The sequence below is a fragment of the Erythrolamprus reginae genome, chromosome 1 (genome assembly GCF_031021105.1).
Source record: "Erythrolamprus reginae isolate rEryReg1 chromosome 1, rEryReg1.hap1, whole genome shotgun sequence".
Lineage (NCBI taxonomy): Eukaryota > Metazoa > Chordata > Lepidosauria > Squamata > Dipsadidae > Erythrolamprus > Erythrolamprus reginae.
Window position 1 is genome coordinate 54,605,252 of NC_091950.1, and position 18,322 is coordinate 54,623,573.

General features: G+C 43.5%; 1 protein-coding gene across 7 annotated transcripts in view; it reads right to left on the minus strand.

Annotated features, from left to right (window-relative positions):
• The window catches only part of VRK1 (VRK serine/threonine kinase 1), a 41,154-nt gene extending 23,109 nt beyond the window's left edge, over positions 1 to 18,045 (minus strand). For 3 of the 7 annotated variants that reach the window (XM_070752711.1, XM_070752673.1, XM_070752702.1), the window contains exons 1-3: positions 17,956 to 18,028; positions 9,792 to 9,953; positions 8,190 to 8,245 (exon numbers count right to left, since the gene is read on the minus strand). In XM_070752711.1, the coding sequence (XP_070608812.1) occupies positions 8,190 to 8,245; positions 9,792 to 9,953; position 17,956 (219 nt within the window). In that variant the 5' untranslated portion in view covers positions 17,957 to 18,028. Of the gene's footprint in view, positions 1 to 8,189; positions 8,246 to 9,791; positions 9,954 to 10,047; positions 10,125 to 17,864 lie in introns of those variants that run through there. The other 4 variants (XM_070752720.1, XM_070752681.1, XM_070752731.1 and 1 more) reach the window with 4 other exon arrangements.
• Positions 18,046 to 18,322: the final 277 nt, after the last annotated feature.

Below are 18,322 nucleotides of genomic sequence, written 5' to 3' on the forward strand. Positions count from 1 at the left end.
CACATACATGGAAAGACAACTTGAAAGACTTTCAAGCAGCCATAAAAAAAATTTATGGAGCATATTGCTTTGTTCTTATCAATATACTACACCAAGCACTCTCATTTTCAATATCCAAAATAAGACATATATTAATCTAGTTGTCTCATACCAGGTCAAGCTAGTAGCCTATCTACCGCTGTGCATTCTATTCTGCCTATCAACACCTTTCCAGGATCTCAGATAAAGTTCTTCCCAAATAGGGATTGAACATGGGTTATTATACATTATGTCCTTACCATTAATGGAAATAAATTTATGCATCAAGCCAGTGTTTCCCAACCTTTTTTGAGCCAAGGCACATTATTCATATTTTCAAAATCCTGGGGAACACTGAATGGGGGCGCGGGGAGGGGCTAAAGAAAAGTTTGGACAAAAAAAAAATCTCTTCCTCCATTTCACTCTATTTCTCCCTCCCTCTTTCTCTCTCTTCCTTCCTTCCCTTCTCTTTCTCCATCCCTCTTTCTTTCTTTCTTCCTGTTTTTTGTTCTCTTTCTCTCTCCCTCCTTCCCTCCCTCTATGTCTTTCTCTCTCCCTTGCTATCTCTCTTTCATTCTCTCTCTTTCTCTCTTTCTGTCTCTCTTGCTATGTCTCTTTCTCTCTCTCTCTCTCTCTCTGTCTGTCTCTCTTGCTATCTCTTTGTCTCTCTCTCTCTTGCTATCTCTTTGTCTCTCTCTTGCTATCTCTTTCTTTCTTTTTTTCTCTCTCTCTTGCTATGTCTCTCTTTCTCTCTCTCTCTCTGTCTCCCTCCCTCTTTCCTTTCTATCTCTTCCTCCCTCTTTCCTCCTTCCCTCTTTCCTTTCTATCTCTTTTCTTTCTATCTCTCCCTCCCTCTTTCCTCCCTCCCTCTTTCCTTTCTATCTTTCTCTCCGTCCCTCAGCGGCGACAAAGAAAAAGGAAGGCAGGCTGCAGAGGGCACCGAGGACAAGAGCGCTCGCTCGCTCCCTCGCCCTCTGACTTCCCTCCCTCGCTGCTGAAGGGACGAGCGCGGGCCTGCTGCAAGAAGGGTTTTTTTGCTTTTTTTCCCCCTTCCCCCGCCTCACGGGAGAGAGTGAGAGAGAGAAAGAGCAGCACCCTGTCGGTTCCAAGCGCAGCCAGGGAAAGCGGCCTCGAGCCGAGTGCGAACTGCGGGATGCGGCAAAGGACTCCTTGTCAACCAAAAAAGGTTGGGGGTGGCAAAGGCAAAGCCTGGGAGGCGGGGAAGGGAAGAGCGGGAGACCCCCAGACAGAACGGCTGAGGGGAAGGAAAGACGGAAGGAGTGAGGGATTGAGAAGCGAAGCCAGGGAGGGCTGAGAGAAAAGGGGAGCGGCGAGAGAGAGAGAGGGGCGGGCATTCCGAAATGGATGGAGAAAGCCCTCTCTCGCAGCGAAAGCGCTCCCAGCCAGGGGGCTGCGAGAGAGGGCTGGGAGCGCTTTCGTCCCTAGGAGCTGAAGCTGCAGCCGCCGCGAGACAAGTTGCGCCCCAAGGCAGGGGGCGGCGGAGGAGGAGAGGGGGCAGATCGGACGGGGAGCTTCGCGGCACACCTGCCTGTGTCTCGCGGCACACTAGTGTGCCACGGCACACCGGTTGAGAAATGCTGCATCAAGCAATCTACCCGATAATTGAATTGGTTTACATGGTTTATGCATTTTTTTCCTGATGTTCTCATTTTGAAATTGGTGTCATTTTTTTTAACTAAATCAAAATATGATTATAATAAAACTAAATCATTAGTTTTATTTTTTGTTTTAAAGAACTGTTGAAAAAGTTTTGATCATGGACAGTCAATGTATTATATGTGATAGTCTTCTCCCAGATAACCCTGACTTAACTGACTGTAATCATAATGCAGAATAGACTAAAATAGCTACATACACTGTAGTTAACTCTATCCTATAAATCTATAGTTAGTGTCAAATGTCACCATCTACGAGATGTTCTTTTCAAGCTATCTATTCATGCATAAATATAATTTATCACCTTACATTTAAATTCTAAATTATATCAAAAAGCAGATTCATATAAATATTTATATCAGTCACATTTTCTACTCGTGTAGATCACCTCATATACATCATCAATATGAATCACTAAGCATTAATACTTTTCAATATATTTAATAGTAAAAATGTGACATATACATTATTTTACATTATAATTATAATTGATTAATAACATGTATAATTTCATGCTGCAAATAAAAAGTAGCAAGAAAAAGTCAAGTTTACCTGGTACTACAATCAAACAATAATATTTGCAGCAACATTAAAATGCACTCTATAATTTGGCTTTTTAAAATCAGTAGCCTTTTCTGATATCATCACAGTATTCAGAATGTCAAAACTATAGGACCAGGAAATCATAGTACTATCTATCCATTCAACCAAACTGGTTAATGGGAATATAAATGGAGTAATGAAAGGCAGATAAGAGGAAAATAGGCCTTTTTGAAGCATCCTGCTTGTGCTATTACTATTACTAGCTACTGTATATGGAAATGATTGCATGATCGCAATTCCTGGTATTAATGAACTGATTATCAGAATTATTCTTAACAGTTCATAGAGTCCATAGCACACCATGTCTTCAAATGCCTTATATGTCTATATTTACCCTGCTTAATAATTCTAATTTTCCAAACAAAATTCATGGGAGTGCAATGATAAATCCTTATCTTTTACCACATACAGTGGTACCTCTACCTAAGAACGCCTCTACTTAAGAACTTTTCTACATAAGAACCAGGTGTTCAAGATTTTTTTGCCTCTTCTTAATGTTCTGTCTGGGTCCCTCCAGACGCCAACACCAACTAAAAAGAGTATCCAGACACACTGGTAAAAAGCAAAGGCAGTTTATATATTTGAACGCAAACACAGGTAACAAAAACTGTTCTTACAGACAGGAACGTTATGAAGCTTCACAGAGGTTTCACGACGGCCAGGCAATAAAACAGGATTCTTGCTGGCAAAAACAACACTGGAGGTAATAAAACCCACGCCTCCCCCAAGTCTTCAGCCTTCGAAGCCACAAGCCAGGATCAGAGACGCCAAGAATCGAAGCAAGGTCACAGGACTCCCAATTGATAACTCTCCACAATACAGTAAGGGCGGGCCTGCCTTTTCAACCCTGCTGAGGAGAACCACACCCCAAACCCCAGCTGTTACCAATTCAGGGATGGAAAATACCTTGCTAATTGGCCCCTTCTTTGGACTGCCCGTCTCTGCCTCATGTCCTATGATAGCCTGGGCGTCTTCATCTAATAAATCCAGGCTACTCGCTGGGGAGAGCCCCCCCCCGGGGGGTCTCAGGCTGCTCTCCCTCCTCCTCTTCCTCTTCTGCCTGGTCCTCCCCCTCCTGTTCATCATCCTCCCCCTCTGAGCATGGATCCGGCAGAGTTCCAGCCGTTCCCTGAGGAGCCTCAGGCTGAATCACAACACTTAAGAACCATTTTCTACTTAAGAACCTGAGCCCGGAAAAATTTCCCAGGAAATTTGAGAGAGGCACGAAGACCCGGCCAGTTTCCTGCCATTCCCCCTTTAATCCCGGCCATCTCGGGCTTTTCTGGGCTGCCAGAGTAGCCTTTCGGTGGCACTTAAGGAGGCTTTGGTAGTCTAGAATGAACGGAGCGTTTTCCTTTCTCTGGGCGCTTGGAGGGAATAAACCACTGCGCTGTGGTGATTCCCTCGCGCTGCCTCCCATACACCCGGTGCGAGGTTGCCTCCCGGAGCATCTGGGAGCAGAAAGGTAAAAAGGGAGCACTTCACGCTGGCCGGATCAACTCAGCTTCAGCCAAACCAAGGAGTCACCACAGTGAAGGAAAGGCTACAAAGTGAGCGAGCGAGAGGAGAGGGGAGCCCTTCAGCATGGGAAGGAATCGGAAACAGGTAGCAGCACCAGCTGCTGCCTTTCAGTCAAAGGAGCGGGAGGTTTCCCCCTCTCGCCCGCCTGAGTTTCTCCCTCTGGTGCAGTGTATGGGAGGCAGCCTTGTGCCGGATGTATGGGAGGTGCATGCTTCTCCTTGCCGTCTCAGAGTCCCTCTTTTTTTTTTTAAGCTTTAAAGTTTTGGATTTTTTTGATTGTCCTCACCTCCCCTTCTTCCTTCAGCAACGACTGTTCTCCTTCTTCCTCCTCCTCCTCCCACCCAAATTCCGAGCTTTTATTTCTTTCCTAATGGGTTTGCACGCATTATTTGCTTTTATATTGATTCCTATGGGAAAAATTGCTTCAACTTACAAACTTTTCTACTTAAGAACCTGGTCACGGAACAAATTAAGTTCTTAAGTAGTTTAGAGATATCACTGTATCTCTAAAGTAAAATAGCTCATAACTGCAATTAGGTACAAATTAAAATACACCGTGATTTTGCCCTAGAGAAATATATACAAGCTACAGTTCAGATTCCAGATTGTCTGTCCCAACTTTACAGAAAATTTATTTCCTATGCAATTTCAAAAACACTCAAAGGAACCCAGTGTAAAGCATGTATGTCATGCCACTATTCAACACTCAATCCAAGAAATATAATAAAATTAGAGATTATTTGAGCAAGATAAAAATTGCATTTGTTATTTTTATTGAAATATATTATCAAAACTTAAAATACATTCTAGTTCAATTTAACCTGCTTAAACAATTCGTATAACACTAGTTGCCTGAGGATTTTCAAGAATTTCACAAACCTACAAGTGGAAAAGTTGTCTTTTCCATTTTACAATTCAAATGCAGACTATTTCAAAAAAAGTAGTGTTGACTTATCTGAATGGTCTTCTCTGTGCACTGTGGGGAGAATCCAAGTATGGGTTGCCATGGGGACTGAGTTAATTGAATTAAACACACCATCTCTGCTCCACCAGTTGTGATGAGTCAGTTTTCAAATGAAGGCATATACATCCATACAAACCAGGACAATGGAAGCCAAAATCCAGCAATCCTGAACCCAGAAGCCAGGGTAAGTTTGGATTATTCCCGCAGCGCACACAGAAGACTCTTCAAGTAAGCCAACATTACATCTCTTGTGTGCTGCTAAGGAGAGTCCACCCATGGGGTATGCCCAAAATTTCACAAGTCTCAGTAGTGATAACAGTCCAAAATGGAGGAGTGATGTGACTCTTTGAAAAGTTCACTGTGAAGCCATGAGCCTGTAATGTCAAAATTGTGAACATAAGGTCCTCGCGAGCACGTCAAGGCAGTGACGACTATAATTATATCGTCTAAAAAACATTGTAGCCAGAGTGGACGTGCTTGGAGATATGCTGCCACCACATCTAGAAGTTTCATAAAGGTTCTGGGTGCTGATGATAGATGAAATGGCAGGGCTCGATACCGAAGCAAAACTTCAGTAACCATCTGTGTGACAGACATCCGACACATGGAGGAAAGCCTTTTTTGAGATCTATCAATGTGAGCCATCCCCTTACCTGATGCATCCCAATATGGACCTAAGGGATTGCATCTTGAAGCGCTTGTACACTACGTACACATTGAGCTGTTTCAACCTGAGTATGGCCACCCCTGAGCTCTTGGGAACTAGAAAAGGATGGAATAGAATCCTAGTCACTCCTGTCCTGGAGGCACCCTCTCTATAGCTGAAATATCGAGAAGGTGGTGGATCTCTGCCTCAATCAGAGCCTGTTTGGTAGCACTGGGTGGAACTGGACACCAGATCAACTGGCTAGGGGTGGAGGCGACTGATAAACTCTATCGTGAGGCCTAAGCAGATGGTCTGGACATTAACTCCCGTTGGGCAAATATTGTAACCTGCCTCCAATGGGAGACGCCTCCCTGGAGTCATTTGGATCTCCAAAAGGCCATAGACCCAGATCCATGAAAGAGCATCTTGACTGGAAAAACTGTCTGCCTCTATCTCTCTTAGCAGACCTATGTTGTGGGCCTATTCGTCCCCTGAAAATATGACCTTTGGAACTGGGGTCCACCAAAGAAAGTCTCAGTCTGAAAGGGCTGTCTGCGATAAAAAGGGAACAGGGCAATAGTCTGCCTGTCGATGCATGCAGGGCAGTATCTTCTTCTTGACCCTGTCTTCAACAAGAATTGATTCTAGGGATTTTCCCCGTAAAGGGAGAAGGAGCTAGTAGCCATTTTGAGTACATATCCATCTGCAAATGATGAAGCCAAAGTAGGCAGTGAGAGGTGATATGAGCTGTCACTGCACAGGAGGCAAATTTTGCAGTGTTTAGCATCACATCCGCGGAAAAGCAAGCAATTTGTTTAAATCCTGCCATAGGAGGGAATCCTCCTGGTGCAATCTAGACTCTATCTCTCTAAGCCACATGACAATGGCTCTATTAAAGAATGTTGCAGCTGTAGCTGCTCGGACAGAGCTGCATGTTGGGACTTATGCAGCATGTTGTCGGCCTTACGGTCATCAGGCTTAAGGCCTTCTGACACATTAGAGGGGAATAACGCAGATGACACCAGACTGGCTACAGGAGGGTCCACAGATGGAAGCTGCAACTTCTCCTCCACCTCCAAAACCAAAGAATTTGCATTTGGACGAAGTAGGACCTGGGGCAACAGATGGATGATCCCAGGATCCTTTGATGGTGTCGATGAACAGCTTAGATGATGGAATGATTTCAGCTTCTCAGACCCAGAGAACAATCCCGCAGCTGGTTCAATATCCACTAGAGGGTCTCAGGATTTTGAGAACACACCGATGTTGGCTGTAAAGTTAGCTTTGTGTAGAAGCGTTTTAAATAGAGCTGATTTTAAAAGGCCTGTAAATACCGTCTGGTCAGGGATCAGACCTTTTTATCAGACAATTCGTCTTCTATGATGCTTCCTTCACCTCGAAGAGATGTTTCACTGATGCCAGAGGAATGGTATGAGTAAGCTTCACCCATATTGGATCAAACCTCCTGTAATTGGACAAGATTGGCCTGGCAAGGTGGCCTCTGCTGAATGCTGACAGCAATCTCTTGGGAGTAGGCATTGGCAATCATATCCTGCACATCTGCTGGGAGGAGTTTCCAGCTATTCTCCTTATGCTCCTCCCAGCAGATGTGCAGGATATAATTGCCAATGCCTACTCCACCTTAGGGGTGTCGCCGATAAAGTCACTTGAGGACTTGATGGGCCCAGGACCAAGCCGATCTGTTCTCCAGTCAATTTAGAGTCCCCTTGCCTTGGGAGGTCATGGGCTGATCTGGTGACCAGTCTCTATTTCTGCATCTACAGGCAGAGAGGCCAAGGGAGCCTGAGGAGTCACTTGAGGTGGAAGAGAAGGCATGTTTTGGGAAGACTGTAGCAACAGTGGAGTCAGGTGTTTGAGTGCCTAAGACAAGGAAACATCTGCCTGCTTTTGGGCCTTGGCAAACTGCATTTCTAAGGCCCTCAGCCTCCCCTCAGCATCTTTTAATGCTGCAGCAGATGCCTGTTTCTCAGTGGTCCTAGAGGCCTTTTCTTTTGAAGTCCTGACTTTAGAGGAAGTCTGGCTTTTGCCTGTGGCTTTTTGGGGGCCAGATGAAGATGAGGCCCCCTGACCCTTATCAGTCTTTCCAGACATGGTAAAAGGTAAATAAACCCTGGATCACCCACTTAAGTAGTCACAACACATCCCAAGAGTGAAAGTAGCAGTACTCGCAGGCAGGGACTGTTCCTGGGCAAGGAGATGACCAACTCTGTCCCACAGATCCCCGGGAACTGCACTCACCCCAGGCACTATCAAGTAACATCGTTAAGCAGCTGGGAGGAGCAAGCACTGTGAAATTTCAGCAAAAACAGCGGCAATAGTAATCGCAGCTATCACCAGGCCTCCAAAGCTGAAAAACGCTAATAAAATGGCAACCGGCAGCTGCGCAGTCATAATGCCTCTTTAAAAGGCCACAGTCACTAAAAGCAGTTGGATTCTGCCAAAACAGCCAAACAAAATGGCCACCATGATGAAATCTGCCTGACAAAAGGTACATCACAGCAGGCCACCACCAGTCACGGAGCCAAAATGAGCCTCTCTGGTACTCTTTTGTTTCCTATCTCCTCAGGTCGGACCACAGAGACTTTAATTATTAACAGCTGCTCGTTCACCAAGAAGAACAAAGAACAGGACGTGCCTACTTGGACTCTCCTTAGCAGCGCACAGGAGAAAGAAATTATTTCCAGAGTCAGTCCAAAAGACATACCAAAGATGAATAAGTAAATAATTAAACAAACTTACCACTTTTATAACATAGGGTGCATCACCGGTAACTGACTGAGATGAATTAACATCAGCTGTTAAAATATAAGTTGTTTTTATTTTATCAACAAGATTTAAAACTATCTTAATATCTCAGCAGCAATTTTTACATAACCAGTAGAGTAACTGGACGAAAACCAAATATAAATTCATGAGTACTGTATATTTAAAAATATTGTATGGTGGAACCTTATGAATTCTTTTCACAAATCCACCTCCATATCACAAGGAGACATACAATAATATAAATTGATACATTTTACATATAAAATGTTGTTAGATATTCTTATCTGTTTTTCATTTTCTTTCTTTTCTGTTTCCTTCTTTTCTCTTCTTGTGTTAGGTGTTTGTTTTAAGATAAATGTATAATACAAAATTAGTTCATAGAAATATGAAATGGATACTACAGATTATGTACTATTTTTAATTGTATATAAATCCAATAAAACTTTTTTCTAAAAAAAAATGTTGTAAGCCACCCAGAGTCCTTCAGGAGTTGGGGGACATAAATTTAATAGAAGGATACATAGATATAGATAGATGGATGGATGGATGGATGGATGGATGGATGGATGGACGGACGGACGGACAGACAGAATTTCAATTTTTCAGGTAAAAAATGAATGCTATAGCCCATTTTTAAAAACTGTATGAACTTGCCAAATCTAACCAGTCAATCAAACATACTATTCTGTTTTAAGAGCAACCAGCTGGTGCTGCCAGATGTAAATAAGTCAATTTAAATGACCCGTTAGTGAAACATTCAGTGATTTTGGTGGGTGAATTGAAGCAACAAAGCATCACTAAGTTCTTATTAAGAACATTGTAGTAACAACCATAACAGATATTTAACTTAGCAATGAGTCCATAGCCACTCTGCCCTCCAAAAATATTTCATGTTCTTGTATTTATCTCTTGAAGCAGACTAGGGAAGATAGAAGAGGGGGAACCCATTCTGTTAGAAGAGTCGATTCTACTAACAGCATCACTGGATAAAATACCAACAAAAAATATTGTGACAAAGACCCAGCTCTTCTTGTAAGGGGAGCATGAACGCAATGAAGAAAATCAGAATAGGCAATAGAATCAGGAGTACAAACCCAACTACTTTCTATTCAGTTCACCAGATGCTGTCACCAACCCCACAGTCCCCTCATCAATCTGCTAATCAGCTGAATGGCAGAATCCCAAGAACACTACTTGGCCTGTGGACATCCTTTACGCAGCATGATAACCATGCATTCTACAGCAACTGCTTGTCAATTGATTGGCAAGCTGGCTAGAGCTGGAGAGCCTTGAGGAGTGCTATACAACAACACAGCAAGCTTTCTACAAATTGTTTAAAGGGAAAAAGATAAAGTCTTATTGTCCCTTTTCTAAGGTCACTGCTTTTCTTCTCTTACAAGAAAAGCTGCAAAAAGTGATGAGGTTCTCCTCCAGGCAATTCTATTAGTTGAGTATTTTGAAACAAAAATGTTAGTTCTGTAGAAAATATATCCATTCTGCATGTGTTAAGAATACACATTTTAAAATGATTATATGCTTGCGGCTATATTTTAACAATCTTGACAATATTCTTACCAAGGTATAGGCAGCCAAAACCTCCTTTGCCTATAACTGGACCAAGCTTCCATTTTTTCTTTAAAAGGTCAGTAAAAACTTCTCCAGGAGGAAATTCTTCTGCAAGTTTCCGTTTTCTTGGGCCTCTTTTTCCTGCCGGCTTTTTGATATTAGGCATAGTCACTAAGGACAATTAAAATAAAATAAATTAGAAACAGAACAAATTTGACTTATTTTTAAATGTAAAAAGTTTTTGTAGCCTTTTTCTATTTGTCACCTTGTTTCACAAAACGGAAGAATGAAAATCAATCCCAAACAAATTCTGTTCATGGAATCCTTGATTTTAGTACTGGAATTTTCTAGGACAAATTGATCAAAATGCGAATATGAAAATATTGTCAGAGTTCCAAGTAACATCCCCAGTGAAAGAAAACTGAGAGGCTTGAGTTTCCTCAGTTACAATTTATTAGAGATGTCATATTGGCACATCTGGGAAAGCCTGAATCTGAAAGCTTCCGGGTTTTTCCTACCCAAAAGAATGTCCAAACCCCTGCCCCAGCACCCATATCTCCATCATATGGTTCAGTCAATGCACTGTCCCAACTGGAGATGCCTCCTACTCACACCCCTCCAGGTGCACGGCACAATGGTCTTGAATCTCGAATAAAGGAATATTATTAAGACTACATATTTCCCCAATTCCATACAATCCCGCCTTCCAGTTTCTCACAGTTCTAAATGTAGCAGGCTTGAATATCCAATTCCCAAGATGGTTTCCAGGCTGGCAAATTTATTATTTTAGTTCCTATATGGTATCCGTACCTCTGATCAAGATGTAAAAAAGGCTCTACAGTATATTCTTACCAATTTCTCTTATCGTTCATATTACACCAAATAATAATTACATTTTTTTAAAAGTTAAAAGATGGTCATATCTACAGCCCCATTACTAACATAGACAGCTTATATCGTTTCAGATATTGCTAAATGGCATTACTATCCATTCAGGCTATGGTTATTGAAAATTGTCATTCACCTAAAAGATGAGTAACCCATCGTTTGGTGTATGTCAGAGAAGTGCAGCACAAAAGTAGTGTCCATTTGCTCTTTGGAAAAAAATTCTCTGAAAAAAGAAATCTCACTAATTGTGCTCTCCTTTTACAATAGTTTTATTCTGATGTACCATTTAATTAATGTGAAATTAGCAAAAACTGTTTTCCTTCATAATTGCTTCCACTTTGCCATTTTTAGTTGATTTTTTAGTTATTTAGTCTCAGTTATTAGTTTTACCCCTACCATTGCCATCAACTCTTCTAAAGCAGTGTTTTCCAACCTTTTTTGAGCCGCGGCACATTATTCATGTTTTCAAAATTCTGGGGAACACTGAAGGGGGGGACGGGGGGGCTAAAGAAAAGTTTGGACAAAAAAAATATCTCTTCCTCCATTTCACTCTATTTCTCCCTCCCTCTTTCTCTCCCTTCCTTCCCTTCTTTCTCTCCATCCCTCTTTCTTTCTTTCTTCCTCTCTTTTTTGTCTCTTTCCCTCTCCCTCCTTCCCTCCCTCTATGTCTTTCCCTCTCCCTCCTTCCCCCCTTTCTTTCTCTCTCTCTCTTGCTTTCTTTCCCTCTCTTTCTCTTGCTTTCTTTCTCTCATTCTCTCTCCCCTTTTTCTCTCTCTCTCTTTCTCTCTCGTTCACCACGCCAGCAACAGAGAGAAAAAGAAAGAGCGAGAGAGAGCCGGAGAGAGAGTGGAGTGCGCAGCAGCCATCAGCCTCCTCGCCCTCCCAGACGTCCCCAGCGCCCGGCCTCGCGCCGCCTCCCGTTAGCCCGGCCGAAAGCCACACAGTCCCGGACTCCCGGATCGCTCGCTTCTCCGGCCAGCGCGGCGCTTTCCTGGGCAGATGGCTTTGCTGACCGGAGAAACGAGCGATCCGGGAGTCCGGGACTGTGTGGCTTTGCGCCATGAAGAGAAAACGGCAGCAGGGAAAAGTCGGCCGTTTTCTCTTCATGGCGCAAAGCCACACAGTCCAGGACTCCCGGATTCCTCGCCCCAAGGCAGGAGGCGGTGGCGGAGAAGAGTGGGCGGATCGGGCGGGCAATGGGGCAGGACGGAGAAGCCAGGGGCGCGTTTGGCCGGAGGCACCGTGGGGAGGCAGGGGCAGGGAGCTGCGGCAGTAGGAGTAAAGGGAGCCGCGGCTGCCCCTGCCTCCCCACGGTGCCTCCGGCCAAACGCGCCCCTGGCTTCTCCGTCCTGTCCCATTGCCCGCCCGATCCGCCCACTCTTCTCCGCCACCGCCTCCTGCCTTGGGGCGAGGAATCCGGGAGTCCGGGACTGTGTGGCTTTGCGCCATGAAGAGAAAACGGCAGCAGGGAAAAGTCGGCCGTTTTCTCTTCATGGCGCAAAGCGCCCCTGGCTTCTCCGCCCTACCCCATTGCCCGCCCGATCCGCCCACTCTCCTCCGCCGCCTCTCGCCGCGGCACACCTGACGGTATCTCGCGGCACACCGGTTGGGAAACGCTGTTCTAAAGCATAGGCTGACAGTCTTAATTCGATCATATGCAATCAGGCAGATAGATGAGGTTTGCCTTCCAGATTTCATAAGGTTTTCTACTTGCACCTCATATAAATATGCAAAATTACTCATCATAAATAGCAAGACTTACATTTTGGCAGAATCATTCATCATTAAAAAATCAAATGTTTATGTTCTAATATTATTTATGATAATTCTAACCATTATTACTATTGAAACAGGAGCTGTGCAACAGAGGCCTCTTAATGTTGAATTGATACTTCTACTATCTCACAATTATATTAAATAGATTGACAAAAGCAAAAATTCAAACATATCTGGAGGCCATACATTGCTTAGACTCTCTTTGTCATATCACATTATGTTAAGCATTTTAATGTCCAAGTTTCACAATCCTATGTCAGCAAAGACACTATACACATTTAAACAATTTCCTCAGAAATGCGGTAACCATATTACAGCCAAAGAGCTGCAGTGGCACAGTGATTAGAGAGCAGTACTGCAGGCTACTTTTGCTAATCACCAGCTACCAGCAGTTTGGCAGATCAAATCTCACCAGGCTCAAGGTTGACTCAGCCTTCCATCCTTCTGAGGTGGGTAAAATGAAGACTCAAATTGTTGGGGGCAATATACTGATTCTGTAAACCGCTTAGAGAGGGTTGTAAAGCACTGTGAAGCAGTATATAAATCTAACTGCTATTGCTATTACATAATGAACAGGATAACTACCAAAACAGGATAACAGCAATCCTTTATTAAGTATTGACATTTTAAAAAACCATTAAAATATCCACAGAAATACTGGGCAAATGTAATGCAATTTGAAGGTGATAATTACAGTATAACTATTTGCACTGCACAGGTGAAATTGAAAATCGATTAAAGGGTCCTTCTTGCAATGAACTCATTTGAACTAATGAAGATGATACATTTATCCCTAAAAATGTAAGAATATAAAATCTGTGCACTGACAAAATTTCCAAGTACAACACTACTTACACCTGTAGTAATGTACATTACCTCATCCTATGTTTTGGAGATTACTAGTACTACATTACTACATCCTACATTTTGAAGAACTTTATATGTATCAAGGCCAACACCAGCTACAGAACTGGCAGCTTTCATTTCACATTGTTGTGCACATTATATTAATATATTAAATTCATAAGCTCCCTGATTCTCAACTGAGCACTTTACAAGTGCTCTTCGGAGAGGGGCGGCATACAAATCCAAATAATAAATAATAAATAAATAAAGTGTTAAAAACACTTAGAAATAAGGAACAGTATAAAAACAGAAAAACACAAAAGAGCAGAGGAACCAAACCTAGATGTTAGCAAGGAAAAGAAAAGAAGGGGGTAACAAATGTACCTGACAAAGGCCTAAGCAAAGAGATTTATGGCTTTATCTTTTGAAATACCAACAAGGTGAGAGCCCTTTAAACCATAATTCCACAAGACAACACTGCTACAGAAAAGATGTACTTCTGGGGCCCTGACAGATGATGAAAGTGATCTTATCCTTTCTGCTTCGAATCTATTCAACAAACAAAAAGTAATAAACTGCATATCTTATTCATTTATTTGTATCTAAAACCAGGCATAACCTTCTAACTAGTATAGTATCATTTAGATCAGGGCTGTCAAACATCCGGCCTGCAGGCTGGGTGCAATATGCATTGGCCATACCCACACCTGGTTTAACAAAGGGTAAAAAGTCCTGCTGTAACAACACGGGTTTGATACCTCTGATTTAGATGACATTAATTTTGATACATAAGTTTAAGTTTAATCAGATTTGTATGCCGCCCCTCTCCGCAGACTCGGGGCAGCTCACAGCAATAACAATACAGTGATCCCTCGATTTTCGCGGTCTCGATTTTCGCGAAACGCTATACCACGGTTTTTCAAAAAATATTAATTAAAAAATACACCACAGTTTTTTTGCTATACCACGGTTTTTCCCACCCGATGATGTCATATGTCATCACCAAGAGTCACTTCTCTGTCTCTTTCTCTTTCTTTCCTGTCATTCTCTGCTTCAATCATTTTCTCATTTCTCTTTTTTTCTCCCCTTTTTTCTATCATTTCTCTCTCTCTTCCTTCCACCCTTCTCTCTCTCTCTTTCTTTCTCTCTCTCACTCTCTTCCTTCCTTTCTCATCTTTCTTTCTCTCTCTCTTGCTTCTTCCTCTCTCACACTCTCTTCCTCCCTCTCTCATCTCTTTCTTTCTTTCCTTCTCTCTCTTTCTCTATCTCTCCCCCTCTTGCTCTCGAGCGGCCGGGCGAAGGGCGGGTGGCCGAGCGAAGGGCGGGCGAGCGGCGGGTGGCCGGGCGAGCAGCGAGGGAGCAGCGGGTGGCCGGGCGAGCAGCGAGGGAGCGGCGGGTGGCCGGGCGAGCAGCAAGGGCGCGGCCGGGAGAGCGAACGGGTGAGCGGCGAGCGAGCGAGCGGCCGGGTGAGCGGCGAGAGAGAGAGCGGCCGGGCAAGCGGCGGGCGCTGGGGGGGCGGGGGCAGCCGACATTCAAAGCAATCTTTGTCGGCTTCCGCACTTTTGTCACTCCCCGCTTCCACCATCTGCGCATGCGCGGCCATGGAAAAAGGACCACTATATCGCGGATAATCGATTTTCGCGGGAGGTCTTGGAACGTAACCCTCGTGAAAATCGAGGGATCACTGTACAATGTAAAACAAATCTAATTTTAAGTTAATTTAAAGTACACCACAAATTAAAACCAATCATACACACTAGCGTACCATGCATAAATTTTATAAGCCTAGGGGGAGGGAACATGTCAATTCCCCCATGCCTGACGACAGAGGTGGGTTTTAAAGAGCTTACGAAAGGCTAGGAGGGTGGGGGCAACTCTGATATCTGGGGGGAGTTGGTTCCAAAGGGTCGGGGCCGCCACAGAGAAGGCTCTTCCCCTGGGTCCCGCCAAACGACATTGTTTAGTTGACGGGACCCGGAGAAGGCCAACTCTGTGGGACCTAACTGGTCGCTGGGATTCGTGCGGCAGAAGGCGGTCCCGGAGATATTCTGGGCCAGTGCCATGAAGGGTTTTATAGGTCATAACCAACACTTTGAATTGTGACCGGAAACTGATCAGCAACCAATGCAGACTGCGGAGTGTTGGTGTGACATGGGCATATTTAGGAAAGCCCATGATAGCTCTCGCAGCTGCATTCTGCACGATCTGAAGTTTCCGAACACTTTTCAAAGGTAGCCCCATGTAGAGAGCATTACAGTAGTCGAGCCTCGAGGTGATGAGGGCATGAGTGACTGTGAGCAGTGACTCCCGGTCCAAATAGGGCCGTAACTAGTGCACCAGGCGAACCTGGGCAAACGCCCCCCTCGCCACAGCTGAAAGATGTTTCTCTAATGTGAGCTGTGGATCGAGGAGGACGCCCAACATAACCATTGTAAGCTTATCAATGTTTCTTTAGGAGAGTTAACAAACACACACACACACACACACACTGAAAAAATAGGTGGAACCCCATCTTTTCCCATTAACTCCTAATCCCTGTCTTTGTTTACAAAATTAGCACAATTACACTAGGTTACTCATATTTGAATGCTATGTGGCATAATTATATATTCCCTTACTCTCTGCTCTCCACTGGATTTTTTGTTAGCATATTGATGCATTCTCATATTTTCTTTTTATTTTATTGTTCCATTATTTTACTTCTATTTTCTTTACTCTTTTCAATTTTTCTGTTTTATTGTCATAAGCCATTTAACAGTAACCACCTGGCAAGATATGCGGCAAATAAATTTAACAAAGAAAAAATTAATACAAATTGAAAAGTCTCAGCAGCTGAAATTATATTCTATGGACCACCATTTATCACTTGAATGTAGCCCAACTCACCTCACAAGGTGTTGTAGTGGGGGGAAATAGGAGGTGGAAGATGTATTGGATATGTATGCTGCCATATTTATAAAAATAATACAAGTGATAAATGAATAACCGGGGGGGAAACAGCAAAGCAATAGATATGCAGACTGGAGGAGGGGGGTATATGGGAAATATTTAAGGACCAAGTGCAGCTTTCACCAATCCTGTAACTTTCAGAAACTCCTAGCCTACAATTCCTTGCATATGTGATAGGAAGCTATATCAGCAGAGCCCTGGTTATTAACAGATGATTCTTAAGATAAATGTTGAGACTGTGAATAGCAAGAGGCAAGCTTAACAGTAAACAATAGCAATCTTAATAATAAAATAGCCCTAGGGATACTTATTTAGCATTTGTGCCAAGAAACAATCCTGATCACCATCTTTACTAATGACTAAATTTAACAATCATTTAGCTGGTCCAAAATAAGGTTGTCAATTTCACTGCTACTGTAATTATTTTTTCTCATCTCCCACTTTCTTTAGTTTCCTACCATTGTTTCTACATTGTGAAATGTAGAACTTACACCCTTCATTCTCTAATACATCACAAACTTGTTATTTATGTCAGCTCCTTTCTTGCAAACCCAAGATACTCCATTGAACACCTAAAAAGGAACACTTGGCTTATATTTTACTTCAGCGAGTCTACAGTCACAGAGGCCTTCTGAAAAAAAACTCCTAAGAATTCAAACTATGACTGTTGAAAACCAATTAGAAAGTGTTTAATCTGAGGTTAGTTGGGGAAATATGAAGTTAGTTGGGGGAAAGATCAGAAGCAAGGTGAGAAAATATTATTTTACCGAAAGAGTAGTAGATGCTTGGAACAAACTTCCAGCAGACGTTGGTAAATCCACAGTAACTGAATTTAAACATGCCTGGGATAAACATATATCCATCCTAAGATAAAATATAGGAAATATTATAAGGGCAGGCTAGATGGACCATGAGGTCTTTTTCTGCCCTCAATGTTTCTATGTCATTAACCTCAGGTGGGGTATCACTATCCCCAATGCTCAGCTTTCTATTGTAGACTTACTCACTTCTCCCAAAATGTTTCAGGTTGCCCTTACCATCCAAAGTCTACCCCTTCCCTTTATTTTAATAGATCATTAGCATTTATTCAAAAGCGGACAAAACAAAAATGTTTGGAGTTTTTCCCAATCTGGACCTTTGAATTGTAACATATAGCTACAAATAGTAGCTTTCACTATTAGCCAAACTGAATTAGGGCTTTAAGGGAGTTACTTTCAGCTTGAACTAAATCTCCTGTCCTGGATCGACTTATCCAAGTCCAGTGGAGCGGAGCCAATAGAAAGAGGCAGTGGAAGACAAGATCAAATCCCGAAATATTTCACCTACATAGATATCTCAATTATACTGCTAATTGACTTAAATTTTACGCCGACGTGCACAACTAAGGACGAAAAAGAGAAACGCGCAAAGGGTTTCTGGAGCCAAAGGCTCCTAAAAAGGGGCTGCCAAATAGCAGAGTCGGGCTACAAAGAGGCTTAGGAGGAGGAAGGTAAAAAAAGCAAGAGGAAAACGGGGCAAAGAAAACGGAGCACCACATGGCTTCCCAAGTTCTCCTCCCCGGGAAAAGGCGATTCTCGCCCTCTCCCAGGGCCCTGGCGAGAGAGAGCGCTTCGGAGCCATTACCTCGTCAGTCAAACGGCCTCTGGCCAGAGGGTCACACCAGGCGAAGAGCGCGACCACCCCAACCCCCGAACGCGTCACGGAGAAAACTCACTCCACACCGGAAACGAGAGGGCGGAAGTTCGGAGTTGCCGCGCAAAAAGAGTTTCCGTTTCCCAAACGGGATATAGTCCCTGTAACTGCCAAGGAGGGGGGCGGTCTCGCAAAAATTGGGCGTGGCTTCAGCTGGGCGCCGGGGCTGTGTATTAGTTTCGCCTGCGCGCGGGGGGGGGGGGGGGGGGGATGGGTTGTGTGTCCAAGGAAAAAAAATATTTTTATTTAGGGGCGTTTCCGTAGTTACCCCGTCCGCTCGACGCTTGGTCTTAGAGAAAGCGCCGAGGGGGGCTAAGGTGAGCCGGGGTTTCTTCTAGTGCAAGCTCGAGAAATTCTGATTTCATATGTTTATTTCAGTTGCATGTCTT